Source organism: Hakea prostrata, chromosome 5 (genome assembly GCF_041222555.1).
Source record: "Hakea prostrata isolate BN-2017 chromosome 5, UWA_Hpros_2, whole genome shotgun sequence".
NCBI lineage: Eukaryota > Viridiplantae > Streptophyta > Magnoliopsida > Proteales > Proteaceae > Hakea > Hakea prostrata.
The window spans coordinates 3,763,671-3,778,448 of record NC_142604.1 but is presented as its reverse complement, the minus strand read 5'-3'; the positions used below and the strand labels follow the sequence as shown (position 1 = coordinate 3,778,448).

At 37.1% G+C, this 14,778-nt stretch overlaps 2 protein-coding genes across 2 annotated transcripts; one reads left to right on the top strand and one right to left on the bottom strand.

Annotated features, from left to right (window-relative positions):
• The first annotated feature begins 1,877 nt into the window (after positions 1-1,877).
• On the top strand, positions 1,878-7,948 carry AIL7 (AINTEGUMENTA-like 7). The gene is made up of 10 exons (XM_089156978.1): positions 1,878-2,161; positions 2,429-2,603; positions 2,677-3,235; positions 3,324-3,406; positions 5,102-5,110; positions 6,425-6,513; positions 6,597-6,670; positions 6,778-6,828; positions 6,919-6,995; positions 7,112-7,948. The coding sequence occupies exons 2-10, from the start codon at positions 2,492-2,494 to the stop codon at positions 7,702-7,704; spliced, it is 1,647 nt and encodes a 548-aa protein (XP_089013104.1). The 5' UTR covers positions 1,878-2,161; positions 2,429-2,491; the 3' UTR covers positions 7,705-7,948.
• Positions 7,949-10,163: 2,215 nt separating this feature from the next.
• On the bottom strand, positions 10,164-11,697 carry LOC149014458 (Tetratricopeptide repeat (TPR)-like superfamily protein). The gene has a single exon (XM_089156070.1). The coding sequence runs from the start codon at positions 11,449-11,451 to the stop codon at positions 10,771-10,773; it is 681 nt and encodes a 226-aa protein (XP_089012196.1). The 5' UTR covers positions 11,452-11,697; the 3' UTR covers positions 10,164-10,770.
• Between the last annotated feature and the right edge of the window lie 3,081 nt (positions 11,698-14,778).

Sequence of the window (14,778 nt, the reverse complement as noted above, 5' to 3'; positions counted from 1 at the left end):
AAGGTCTTGTAAAAGCCGGCATTTTCATCCTGTAATTGGAAGCAAATAGAGAGACACTAGTGATGGTGACACGTGCATGCATATATTCAAGAACATAGATGCTAAATCCAAGTAACCATCAATCCCTATCTCAGGTGTCTATCCTACGTTACAAGTCACCGAGCAGCTCTAGCGGACAATAGGGGGCAAAGCATTTGGTGCACCCAAAATTTCCACTAAACAAGTTAAGTAATCTTCAGTTGTAGCTGAGGTGAGTGCGTGCGTGTGTAGCAGCTTAGCTCTGTTGTCTTATGCTCTCTTCTACGCATTTGCTTTTGCTGCTACATGCAAATCTAACACAAACACCTGAGGAGAGGACCTAAGGCTATTGCCTATCGCGCTTTTTCATTTCTTTGCTACACTCCAAAACCCTAAATTCCGTGTGAGATCAAAATATATATTTGGATTTTTATCTCTCTCGTGCTTTTTGTTTCCGGAAAAAGACATATATGGTCGTGCTTTTTATTTCCAGAAAAGGACACTTGCAGCCGTTTGCTTTCCTACAAATCTCAAGTACCTCCAAAATCCTCCTTCAAAAAATTGAACTCTACTCCATTACTTAACTTGAACCCAGACCCAAAAAAATAAAAAATTCCATTATCCCTGGGGTATTGTTTGGTTGAAAAAAACATAAAAAAATAAATATGTAAGACTCTCCATATGATAAAACAATAAAAAAAGTTAAAATTTGAAATTCTACTTTATTGTTTTTTATAAAATTTTACTCATTTATTAGAATTTTAAAATAGATAGCATGAGAAAATTAATATATCACTATCACTAGAAAAGCTTTCCAAGAATTTCATGAAAATTTTATTTTTTTCAAACTTTTTTTTCACCCTATTTCAAAATAAACAAACAAACAAATTGTGCTTAAATAAAACAATGTCATGTCACGCAAATCCTGCGCTACCCTTTTTTTTTTTGTGACTATAAATGGTATATTATGGTGGGGACTATACCACAAGGAGTGTTGAATTTATAACCCCTTCATTAAGATATACCCGTCATTATCTCTTTACCATATCATGACTGCGTGCATGATAACCGCATAATATATGAGAGGGTTCAAGGATAATGTGACCACCACACCGCATTGTAGGTATCTCATAGAACCAGTTTGACAACTTATTCGAAAACAATTTCTGGTGCTCGAAAAGCTAGAAAATTATTTGATAAAAATATTTTGTTTCAGGTGATTTTAAACACAAGTTGAAATTTATAAAAATGTATATTTTATAAAACAATTTTAACCAAATAATAATTCTATATTATGTTTGTTTCTCGAAACAAAGGGTTGCATGGACTGGATTTAAGTGAAAAAGGTTTAGATTATTATCAAACGGGTCCTTAATTGGTTATTTTCATGAATCACTTTTCCGTGAAAGAAGCCTGGTTTGTCCAATTTCATGCGTTTGGTTTCACATTTACTGTTGGTAAATTGGTAAAGTAAATTAGTAAAAAAAACAAAAACAAAAAAAAGTGAAATGAAAAAAAGTAAAAACACTAGCAGAAAAACCGGGCCCTCAGTGCCCATATTTCCTGGCACTGGTCTAAAGACTCTAAATCGCTAAAATCCAACCCGAAACCCCGTGTTCCGTTTCTCACTCTCGCTATCACGGTGACGACAAAGTCAAACATGAGTCCCTCCTTTTCACTACAATTGTTGACCGCCACGTAATAGTAAATAAGCAATGATTTTGACTAAAATACCCTCAATCTTACTGCTCCACCTGGTTATTCAAGGAGGGTATTATTGTAACAGAAATCATAAGCGAATAAACTGGTTTTCAGAAGAGGGTGGCAGCATCGTCTCTCTCAGTTCGTTCGGCGCCCGATCTTCCGCGACATTGTTTAGGCAGACAAAAATAAAGTTTCTTATCCACTGCCGTTGCTGCCAGAAATTCTCCAGACCTGAAACAAGATTTATATAAATATATATCTGGCCCTTCTGTGTCTCTCAATCACTGTCAAAGTCTTGCGTTTCAGACAGCTTTCAAAGTCTTTATTTGGACAGAAGAAACCGCCAAATCTTACATGAAAACCCTACTGAGTTACCTTTCTCATAATCACTGAGAGAGCTTCTCTACGTCTCTTTCTCTTAGATTCTCTTAGAACTGAGGTGAACATTACTATCCGCTGGTTCTGTTTCAACTTCTGTTTACTGTTTACTGGGTATAAGCTCTCGCTGCATGTGGTTTCTGGGTTTTGTTCCCAACGTTTCTAATAAAGAGCTTTTCTTCTAAGTCTTTTTGAGTGTTTTCCAAGTTTTTCTTCTCTTGTTTTCCATTCCCTTTCTGACTGGTTCTGGGTTTTTTGAATCACTACTTCACTGAGATAAAACCGTAACTGTTTAACTGGTTTCTCACTTTATTTTTGCTTCTAATAGTTTTACTAGAGAAACGAGAGCTTCTTAAGGTTTAGGGGATCGATCAACTAGGTTACGCCAACAATGGCTCCGGCGAGTACCTGGATTTCATTCGCTCTACCACCGCTCATGCCCTTCGATAGCTCCGCTGACTCTTCTCAGAATCACTACTTCTTTGACGCCTTTGATGCAAATGGTATGCTCATTTACAACAATTTCCTTCCACTGTCTTGGTTTATGCTAAGCTTTAACTGTTTTGTTTGTTGCAGAGTGGCCTAACCTGAAGCCAACACCTCAAATGCTTTACCCAGAAGAAGCCAAAGAAGTGAAAGAAATCAAGGTCCCGACTAGAATCAATGGCTGCTTCCCTGTCTCTTCAAAAGTCGACCACCAAATCCAGCAAACAGTACCAAAGCTGGAAGACTTCCTCGGCTGCCATGGTCACTCATCTTCCCTTGTTCAATACTCCGATAGGCAGACGGAAACTGAAGATTCTTCGTTTAGTCATTTCTACAAACAGGGTTTGGGCATCCTTGGCGACCAGGAACCCATCAAGGACTTCGCTGCTGTACCGTCCATGTTTCAAGCCTTCACATCTTCTAACTCCGGTAGATCGGAGGTCGTTGAAGATTCCGTCTCCGTAAATGAAACTGGTCAGTTAACATGCGGCGGTGACTTGTTTTTCTCTGGAAGTCCCCAAGCTTTGTCGTTGGCGGTTGCCCAGAGCTCAGTCTCCGAGAAAGCTGCCGTTCCCACTGTAACAGAATCGTTGAAGAAGAACTCTGAAACTTTTGGGCAGAGGACCTCTGTTTATCGAGGCGTCACAAAGTAACTATAACCATTTTCTTCTTTATTTTATTTTTCGATTTTCAATTGAAACTTTATTTAATGGTGGTGGTAATGGTAATGGTTGCAGACATAGATGGACCGGAAGATATGAAGCACACCTCTGGGATAACAGCTGTAAAAGAGAAGGACAAACCAGAAAAGGTCGTCAAGGTAGAGAATAAAACCAGCATTTATTTCCTCTGGTATTTTACAGTAGATGTGTAAGGGAGAAAGAGATTCAGGTTTTGAACTGTTCTTGAAACTCGAATGACTGACTCTATTCGATTAGAGAAGCAGGTTGCATTTGTTACGTAATACCCATATTAGTACTATTTAGTATTTACTTCCTGTATCATTATTTCTTTACTAATTTTTTGCTGTTTATATGCCGCCATTACTATCTGGAGTTCTTGAATGTCTTTCTTTTCTGCTGCGTTTCAATTTCAAAGTGAATCGTTCTTCTCCTGTAGAAGGTTTTCAGGCTTCAGCATGTGATGCGTGTAGTAATTTCCAGGATTGACATTTGACAAGAAGTTGGTCTGAACCCAGATTTTTGTGATGCTGAAATTATTGACACGATGGACATGATTGTACAACATCAAAGTAGACTATGACATCACCCCCTCTTTTCCATTTCTTTTTCTCCTCTCAAATCTCAGATTTCGCAGAACTGGGATTTCTTCTCTTTTTACTTTCTTTTCCCTATTTATCTGTAGATTTTATTCTGTTCACTCTTTCAAGAAGTTTACATCAACTAGGAAATGCTTCTCCATGTTGCTGACCTCACTTTTTGGATAGCCTTAGGTCATCTCTTTCTATGTATGTAAAGGAAGTGTGGGTAAATATTAGAACTATCATGCGTCTTGTTTTTCTGATAAATCAGAAGCAACAAAGGTGTAATGAAGGTCTAAATTTATGGCTGTAGGTTGTCATTTGTCAAGATTTAAAAACTGGCAAAAGCTGGAGGTGGATAGAGATGTATATCCTATAGATTACAGCTGGGTTTGTTTGACCGCAATTCTTTTGATGTTCGTTCCATTTGACAAAAGGTCCAATTTTTTAATTTAAAGTTTTTTGTTTTGTACCCTTTTGGTCCAGTCAGTCAAAAGTTAAAATGATTTTGGAGAACCAAACAGTATAGAATTTATAACTGGAGCAGAGTTACTGCTTCAGGTTCTAGTCATTTTAGAGCACCTGGTTATAGGTTTCCCATATCAGGGTTAAGTCTGGAGTCTGAGATGGAATCTGCTCAATTTGAAGTGACTGATTCGAGGATATCTGGATCTAATTTGTTGGGTTTCAGAGGCAAAACTAGGGTTCAACATTTTTTTTTTAGTGTGTTGGGGGGGGGGGGTAATGACCTTTCTACCTTTTGTCTTTACCTTTAAAAATTTCCTCCTGAAAGGGGGGGGGTTTAAGTGCTGATATTTCATACTGGAAAGAGGCCAAAGACCTATAAAATGGGCTCAAAGAAGGTAATTTTAAAAAAATGGGTGGGGGGGGGGGACACTGGAGTTTGAGAGTTATTCATGGAGATTATGATTCCTCACTTTGAGTTCAAAGCCTCTGGAGTGGAAAAAAAACAGTTGGTGTGGTACTCATCTACAATTGTGTATAGACTAATATTTAGTTGTGCTAAGTGAGAGCTTAGTTTTTGTTGGAATTTTGTGGGCAAATAGATTAAATTCATCTTAAATGTAATTTATTTATTTTCAGTAGAACGAATATAGCTTCTCAAGTGGAAACATAATTTGCAGTTCTGTACTTCTATTTTTTTTCTTTCTTCTTTGGTTCCTAACTATCCCTCTTTCTTGCATGAAATGTTGGATATACATTTGGTTGTTTTGGTTGCTATCGTGAGCGCAGTCTACTTGGGTAAGTTTGAAGTATTTTTACGTGGTTCGTTTTTTCTTGCTTTAATCAGTTTGTTTACTTTCATATTAATTTATAACAATTCTTAATGTGATTATAAGTCTTTGCATTGCTCTAGTTATCCTGATGAGAAGATTGCTTGTTCTTGATAAAATTGTGTATCAGCTGTTTAATCTGCCATGTTCTAATTAAACTTTTTTCCCCTTCTAAAGTTTATACTTTGAGCACAGACAGCATAGTAGAAAACTCTGCTTTTTTTAGATTACTTAGAAATCTCTGGAAAACCTTAAACTATGATAGAACTCAATTTACACTGCCCTGAACCCTACCAATAACCCTTCTAACAGCAAAACAGAGTTTCATCCATTAACACAAAAGAAGTAATAACAGCAACCTGAATTAACTCTGTTTATTTAATGTCATTGTTAATCATTCATCAGAGATGTATGCAACTATCAATAGATGAATACGAATCTTGGAATTGAAATACAGCAAGTAACCATGAACTCTCCTCCTATTCAGATTCAATGGTTTCCTTACATTACGATTCCCCTAGCCTGAGAGGTACTCCTCTCCCCAGCAAGCCCTTCGGCTGCTACCTTTCTTCCTCCCCTCCCTTCTCTCCCTACCCCAACTCCTTACATATCCCCCTTCTTCTTTGATCCTAACCAACTCAACAAACTCCCCACACATAACTAAATTTCTCACTCTCAACCAATCATTTGTTGCCAGCTGGATAGTGCCCTTAGTTGCTGCTGTCCACTTGGGTGTTGCCCACTCTCAACTAATCATTTGTTGCCAGCTGTACCCTTAACTGCTGCTGTCCACTTAGGTGTTGCCAGTTGGCTTCTCTTTAGCTGTATTCCCCGTAGTAGCAGTAGGTTGCATCTGAAGTCCCTACCCTTCTTTCTTTTGTACACCTTGACTATTAGGGGTTTATCAAACTAGAAGCTCTCATTCTTACACTTGAATGTTCTAGGATGGTAGAAGATGATTTGGTATGCACATGGAACGGTGATGGGCTCCACCTGGACCATATTAGTGATGATAATGATTGAATTTTGGGAAAGTATTCCACATGCCAGAGTAAGGAAATCCTCCACCATGTCAGTGGTGGCACAGAGAATGGTATTATCTATATGGGACCTAAATGACAAGGGTTTGAGAGGTAACAATGCAAAACGATATGATGGTTAAAAGACATTTTTAATAAAAACCATATGATAGTTAAACACATTCTAAGTACTTAATTAATATTGAGAAATGATGACGCTATCTCGATATTGACTGTCGCTATTTTATGGTTATGATGTTCAGGTGGGTATGATAAAGAGGAGAAAGCAGCTAGGGCTTATGATCTTGCTGCACTGAAGTACTGGGGTCCCACTGCTACCACCAATCTCCCTGTAATTAAACTTGATTCTGTCGATGTGTCTTATAGTCTGTTTGCATGGTGTTTCAGTAGAGTTGAATATTTTCTTTCCTCCAGGTTTCAAACTATACCAAAGAATTGGAGGAGATGAAGAACATGACTAGACAAGAGTTCATTGCATCCCTTAGAAGGTTGTGCACCACTTGCTAGCTCCCTTTTCTCTCTTGTTGGTGAATTGCCATGAGATCCAATTCAATTGATGATTAATTTTTATTTTTTTTAAAATATATTCTTTCAGAAAAAGCAGTGGTTTCTCAAGGGGTGCTTCCATTTACAGAGGTGTTACAAGGTAAAGATATAGTAGCAGATAAATTGTTGGTCACCTGGTTGCATTGATTGGCCATTCTCAGTTTGGGTTGTAATATGACATATGGTGCAGGCATCATCAACAGGGCAGATGGCAAGCCAGGATAGGCCGTGTAGCAGGGAACAAAGATCTGTACCTGGGTACCTTTGGTGAGTAAACTTCCCTATCCACCTGGTCTGAATTTTTAGATACACCATTACTCTTCATACTACTGTATCACTATGAAGTTAGTGATGAATTGAGGTTGTTCGTGGGTGGATATCAGGAACTGAGGAAGAAGCAGCGGAAGCGTATGATATAGCTGCCATAAAGTTCAGGGGAGTGAATGCAGTGACCAACTTTGAGATGAGCAGATACGATGTAGATGCCATTGCTAACAGTGCTCTTCCTATTGGTGGTGTGGCCAAACGCCTTAAGCTCTCCCTAGATGCATCAGCCTCACGCAAGGAAACAGTCTTTGAGATTGACCATTGTAGTAGTAGAGACGGAGACAGAGATAGCGATAAAGATGGAGAAGCTCAACCATTTCAGTGTTGTGGTAGTGCCACCAGTAGCAACAGCAGCTGTGTTCACAATCCTCCAGGCTCTGGACTCTCTTTTGATACAACATCACCTGTTCTGCAGCAGCAGCAACACCACCACCCCCACATTCAGTCTGACAATGGCAGCTTTACTGACTTCTTTCCCAACTTCATGGCACCTGCCACAACCATGTTGTTACCAGCAGCCACGCCTACATCTGAATTCTGTGGCCGTAGTTTCTTTTATGGGTTCGCTCCACCGATCAATATGAGCAGCAACATAGAGCGTATTGAGCCATTGAGCAGCAGTAGCTGTACAATTGGTGACTATCACTAGAAACTGAATGTGGCTTATGCCAGCTGACACCTGTCTGTTTTGACCAACTGGAATATCCTTAATAGTAGAATACAGAACCCCTCTCTCCACACCTTTCTTGTAACCTCTTTGTGTAATCAAATGAAGATGGGTTCTGAGTGCTGACCTCAATCTAACTGAGACATCTAAGTTAGGAACCAGAGTAACTTGTAGACTCTTTTGATGCTGATGAAATGTATATGGGTTTTAGATGGGGCGTTTCTAATTCTCAGTCTACTGTTTTTATTTTTTTGTTGCCAACTAGGTAGAATGAGGCGACAGATACGTAGTCGATTCCAAGAAATTCCAAGGATAACGTGTCTCATATCTTCTTGAATTCCAAAGTTATTCCTCGTTTCTAAGATTCTCTGGATTTTCTCTAGAGCACCTGATCTCTGTGGATTAAATATGCAGCACCTACTGTCGAACTGTTAATGCGCAGCACCTGCTGTCCAACTGTTAAGGTGCCAACTGTTGATATTGAAATGTCCACTAAGATTTTGATGGTGCTGTCAAGCTGTTAATGTGCGAACTGTTGATATTGAAATGTCGACTAAGATTTTGATTTCAACGGTCCATCTCACAAGCGGTTGGGTAGCTGGTAGTTTTATCTGTTCAGGCAGGAAAGTAGTGAGAGGACATTTTCCTTCACCATGCTTTTTATATGCTTGAAATGTGTTCATGCCCAATGGTTTTAGTTAGGCAATTGTATTCTCAAATCTGTAATCGGTTACATGCCCAAGACTGTGTAATGGCATGGTGCCGTTTCACTAAACGTATGAGACCCCTCTACAATTTAAAATGGCATGGTGCCATTTGTACCTCCTCTTTTACTTTTGTGAATGTGATATCAGTAAATTTGTTATTCTAACGAGACAATTGAGAAGCCTTGTTGAACAACCTTTCTGTTACATCCTGCATTGTCAACTAGGCTATAAACCATCTTTTTAGCTTCATAGTTCTAATTTGATAGGTTTGTTTGGATTTTATTTCTCAGAAACTATATCATAAGTCTTGACTATAAGGTAGTGTTATTCTAATCTTTGAATTTTATTTAATAATTTTGTTTTTCCCCCTTTGTCTCTACTGTTTTTGATTTAGAGTATATGATGCTTTGTATTTATGCTTGGTTGTTGTTTTTCTTATTCTGATAATTTGGGTATTCTATCAAAGTTGTTTTTGTTTGAGCATTTAGACCTGCCTGTTGTAGTAGGGAACAGGTTTGAGTGCACCTTTTTAGTTTGATCTTGTACTGCAAATAGTGGAACTTGATTGTCCATTAACCATCAATCTTATGACTTGAATTTTTGATCAGGTAGTTTGTCACCTGATGGATAGCACTGTGATGCTCTGAGCAATGCATATCAGGAGTTTGTAGCTGCCCTAGCTGGTTTGTAGAATACTTAGCATAAATTTATTGTACATGATATGATTTGGGAAAAAGCTGTCTACACTGGAAAATCTGGACTTTCAATTAATGTAAATTACTTCAAATGTTTTTTTGTGTTTTTTTTTGTTCTTATCGTTTCTTTTCTGAATGACAGAGATTTTTATAACCAAACGGGTAAAATCTCAGAGATTTGAAATCTCTAGATTCATGTAACCAAACAAGCCCTTAGGAAATCCTTTTGCTGCAATAATGTAAATTACTGGATCATTTTCTCGTTAAATCAAAATTGCAATTTTCCTTTCTCAGAAGACTAATACCCCACATTTTTAGGAAAAAGCTTTAAAGAACTGAAAATTCGACTTATAGAACACACCCCCACCCCAAACCACCCATAAAATTGCATTGTTCATTGTGAATTTAGTACTCACTTCAATGGTAAAAGAATGAATCAAACCCACAATATACATGTAGTCGCTTTTTTGTTAAATCCATATGCACGTACTTTTTTTTTTTTTAACCAAAAGAAGGGATTCATAACCTTCGCTACGCAATGTTGGACTCTTAATTGAATGCAATCTATGCAAACAATAGCCCTATACACTACGAGCTCAAACACGAGTGTCATCAGCAGAGCCTCACCGGAGGCTTAGTATAGCCCACACAAGCTGGTAGCATCCATGCCCAAGCTAAAGAGCACAAAACTGTTCAATACAAAAACAGAAAATTCAAATCTAAGATATGAGGTTTACCATACCACTTGGGAGTGAACTTCGGACCACTAAACCATCACCCCCGGTGGTCCATACGAACTTACTCAAGGTTAGTTAGGATGACATCACAGTATTACGCCTCGTTATAGGAATTTTTGCTTCCTATCACATGGGTATCTCCTGCATAACTCTTCAATGGCGAGGAGATTCGAATCTAAGATATGAGGTTTACCAAACCACTAGGAATGAACTTCGGACCACTAGACCATCACCCCAGTGGTACTTATGAACTTACTCAAGGTTAGAAGAACTTAGATGGCATCACACTATTAGGCCTAGTTATAGGAATTTTTGCTTGCTATGTCATATGGGTATCTTCTGCATAACTCTTCAATGGCGATACCTGATTTTCCTTTTTCCCAAATTTAACAACCATGATATACCACCCTCGTAATCACAGCCGTTGAATCTAAAAGAAACGATGCATGACAATCCAAAAACTACAGCAACAACTAAAGATTTCAATCTCCAGGAAGGGCAGAGAAAGGGTTCGAAAAGGACTTATGACTAAATGGTGGTTAGGTGGCACTTTCAAAGATACAACTCTAGAAAGAAATTAGGTAGCGAGATAATAATTTAACAGTAGAAAGGTTCTGCAAGGCATTCCTTATTTGCTCGCTTGCTCCCTCCTCCATTCCTCAGGAAGAGATCTAATCCTGACACAACCACCATTCTGTTATTCGAAGCTTGGTGATCCCATTAACGAAATCGTTTCACTCTCAAAAGCCCAACTGCAAAAATTGATTCTTGCATAGCAAAATAAATACAACTTTAATTAACCATTAAAGAGGGGATAAAAGAAAGCAACAAAGACTGATATAATATTAACTAAGATTCTTTTGTTCATTCCAAAAAATTATAAAATTTTGATCTGTCTAGTCTCCCTGATTAGGGTTTTTCCTCTTGATTGGGTTTGAACTTTGAATTTGTTACCGGCGATGCAAGACGATCCAAACCCTGACGGGCGATGGAGGAACTGGGTTGAATCCTGATAGCCTTCTCGTACGCCTCTTTGGCTTCTCCCATCATCTGCTTCTCCTCATACAATTCACCCAAGAGGGAAAACGCCTTGGAATTTTCTGGGCTAAGCTTCACTGCCTCGACCAAATCCGATATCGCCGAGTCAATTCTGCGCCTCCGATTCACGGCGAACTGCAGCTCAGCACGCTTGAATAGGGCGTCACCACGCTCGTTATCGGAAAGACTCTTGACGGCAGGTGGAGAGAGAGCGAAATCGAGCGATTTAAGAGCAGAGGATTTGTGACCCAGTAAATCAAGAGCTAGGGCTTTCAAGATGTGAGCAGCGGAGTCTTTTGGATCGAGAAGAAGAGCTTTATCAGCCTCATCGACGGCTTCTTTGGCGAGCGTTACGCAAGTGGATTTGTTGCGGGCAGAACGAGCTCGACCGAGAATCTGAGCGCCTTGAACGAAGTGGCGCTTCGCTTGAACGTTGCCTCGATTTCTCAATCGCAACTTTGCTAAGGCTTGTCTGGGGAAATTGTGCATCGCTGCGAACATTCCTAGGCTAAGTAAGAGAAGCAAGACTTGAATGAGAATATCAGACACCATTTCTTCTCTGATTCTCACTCTCTCACTTGGTCGATTGCTTTAACTTTGCTAGATGCTGAGCTCTAGCTCTTCCTCCTTTCTTCGAGTTCTTCTTTATTTGATGATGATGGGAAATTAATGCTCTTTTCAGAAACCGATCAGAAAATGGTCTCTGGGTGGTTGTGTAGCATTGAATTACTGAGGAAGAAAAAACTCATAAATAAATGAAAAAATATTGAAATTTAGATTTGTATTTTACTTGCAATAATAATGTAGTCTTATAATTAATTTAGGAATTATAAAACTATTCAAAATGACATAAAAGAATTTACTAATTTAAGTGTATTATAATTAAAATTTAAAAGACATTATGAGAGGTCATTGGGATTTTTTTTTTGCTGTTGCTAATTATCTCAAAACGTCTCTGAAATTTTTTATAAATTAAAATAATTATTATAAAGAACAATTTTTATAGTTAAAAACTAAAATTATGAAATTAGGGTAGAAGAATAAATAAATAAACCACATAATTAGAAACAGTGGAGAATAAGGTGGTAATTCCATTCCATCTTTCAATTTATGTTCTGTTTTGTTAGGCACGAAGTCTTCTCTATTTAATTAGTTTGTTTGTTTTACTTTTCTGTTACTCATTTTCCTGGCATCTTTATCCTTAAATTATAGTATTATGAATTATATATATATATATATATATATATATTTTTAAATGATATATATTTTAGTGGACTTAATTGTTTATTTTTTTAAGAAAAGACACCTGTACAGTGATTGAAAACTATCTTTTTTATTTTTTTATGGTACATAGGTGGGTCAAAAGACCAAAAAAAAAAAAAACAGAAATAAGATTAGCTAGCTTGAAAATCAACACGGAGAATCTCCATCAAATCCAGAGGAGGCTCCTGAATAAAAGACCATGAATTTCCTGGATCCATAGAAAATCTAGACAACCAATCTGCAGCTTGATTATCATCTCTTCCCACATGACTGAAACGAACATGTCCTCTAGAGACGAATAGATGGTGAATTCCTTCAATTATCTTGCTAGATTGAAAACTATCTTTCCTAATTGTTTATTCCAGTAAAAATGTCAATTTAATTACCAATATTAATTTTTAGATCAAAACAAAGAGAATAATCTAACCAATGGGGTTGGTTTAAGTGGTAAGTAGCTTGGTCCGCTTAAACAAGGTTCCGATAATAAATCTTTGTAGATGCAAAAAATCCCCACTGGGAGACTCACCCACCACAACCAGGTGTTTGACCCACGGTTTATAAACCGGAGTTGACAAACTCAAAAAAAAAAAAAAAAAAGAGAATAATCTTATTTCTTTGATTCTATCATTCATAATATTGTTTATGGAAATTATGAATCCTCCATTCTCGTTTTCTATGAGAACAAATTGATTGCCGAATAATTATCCTTTGCTTGTAAAAGAGTTTAATAAAATTATATATATTCTTTTATTTTCAAATTCCTTTATTTCTTTCCTTCATTTTCGTTTGGATGATTAAATTTTGAATGCTTGCTAACCATTTCTTATAAAAGAGAATAGTAAAAATTTTAAAAATTCTTCTATTCCAAAGATCTAGAAATTTAACCTTTATCTGTAAAATTATTCTTGTATAAATCCAACTGTTCTGTTCTTTTTTTTTCGATGAAAAATCTTTGCCAACAAAATAATTTAATTTATCTTTTAAAAAGACTCATCAAAACTATTTGATTTTTCTAAAAGACAAAAATAAAATATATTAATTATAGTAAATTACACTGGCATCCCAAAATGAAGGCTCTAAAGCAATGACACTTCACTTTATGTTTGAAAAACACAAATGCCCCATTCATTAAATATACTAGTCCATTCTATTAATAAAACTATTAACCCACTGTTTATTTTTCTTTCATTTAAAAATGCCCTTCCCAATATCGGAAGAGAAAAAAAATGGGTCATTAAATGACTGACACGTGTTTTATTTATCTTCACTTGGCTAGCTAAACGGCTCTAAACATTCACAGTCAAATTTGTTAAATTAAATCTGAATTGTCAAATAAAATTTCTATTTTTCCTCCTATTATTTATGGGTTAGTTAAGTTTAACCTAATATCATCAGTTGTCGATTCTCATTGGCGGTAATGTCTCTTTCTTCTTCAAGACGACAACAAAAGAACTACTGCAATCACAATCAAATGGTCCAAATTTGATGAACGCAGATGAAACTACTTACCACTTGGACCAACCCCGTTGGTCCACAAACGGGTCCCGGAGAACCCTGCCATCAACAAATTAATTTGAGAAAAAGGTTTGGAGAAAGAAAAAAGAGAGAAGGAATAGAAGAAAAAAAAGAGACGTTATTCTAATCGCCAATGAGAATCTAGGGTTGTATAGAGAAGGAACAGAGGAAAAAAAAAAGAGATGTTACTTCTAACTGCCAACAAGAATCTAGCATTGTTTTTTTCTTTTCTTTATGAAAATTTAATCCGTAATAGAAGGTTATCGTATCTAACCCATAACTAATTAGAGAAGAAATAGGAATTTCATTGGAGGATTCAGACTCAGTCAACAGATCTGACAGTAGAAATTTAAAGCCATTCAGTTGACATATTCACATGTTAGTTTAGCTACCGCCTTCCCAAATAACTCTCCATCATTGATTCTCTCCCTTATACCGTTTTTTATGCAAACAAACTAGATAATTATCTCAATCAATGATTTTCTTCCCCATACCTTTTTTTATTTTATCCTCTTCAGAGTGGATTCCAAAATTCGCATTTTTTCCTTTCTCTTTTCTTTCTTTTCCTTTCCTATTTTTCATTCCAAATCCTTTTTTCCTTCAAATTAATTTGTTGAAATGGCATGGGAATTCTCCCGAGTAGACACCGTTGGTCCAAGTGGTAAGTAGTTTGATCCGCTTAAACAAAGCTTTGGTATCGAATCTTTGTGGATGCAAAAATTCCCGCTGGGAGACTCACCCACCACAGCTAGGTGTGCGACGCCGGCGAACATCAGTTTATAAACCGGGGTTGACAAACCAAAAAAAAGACACCATTTGTGGACCATATGGACTATGAAAGGGGGGAAATTTATCTAGTCCATTTCCTTGTATGAATGATATGTGTCCCGATATCACATCAAATGGTTGAAATCTATTTATAAATTTGCTATTAAATTAAAAAAAAAATGATGTAACTTGTAAATGGATTTCAATTTTGATGTGATGGAAAAATTAAAGGATGTCAATTGCATATCGAAACCGTTTAACCATACCCACAACAGCCGTCTAAAACCATCGATCATCAAATGTGGTACGGTACGATGACGTCAAACCTAATTT

Bases quoted from the DNA above. Each gene is read 5' to 3' on its own strand.
- AIL7 (XM_089156978.1), top strand. From the start codon at position 2,492: ATGGCTCCGGCGAGTACCTGGATTTCATTCGCTCTACCACCGCTCATG. The intron at 2,604-2,676 runs GTATGCTCATTT...TGTTTGTTGCAG, and splicing joins TGACGCCTTTGATGCAAATG to AGTGGCCTAACCTGAAGCCA. The intron at 3,236-3,323 runs GTAACTATAACC...TAATGGTTGCAG, and splicing joins GTTTATCGAGGCGTCACAAA to ACATAGATGGACCGGAAGAT.
- LOC149014458 (XM_089156070.1), bottom strand. From the start codon at position 11,451: ATGGTGTCTGATATTCTCATTCAAGTCTTGCTTCTCTTACTTAGCCTA.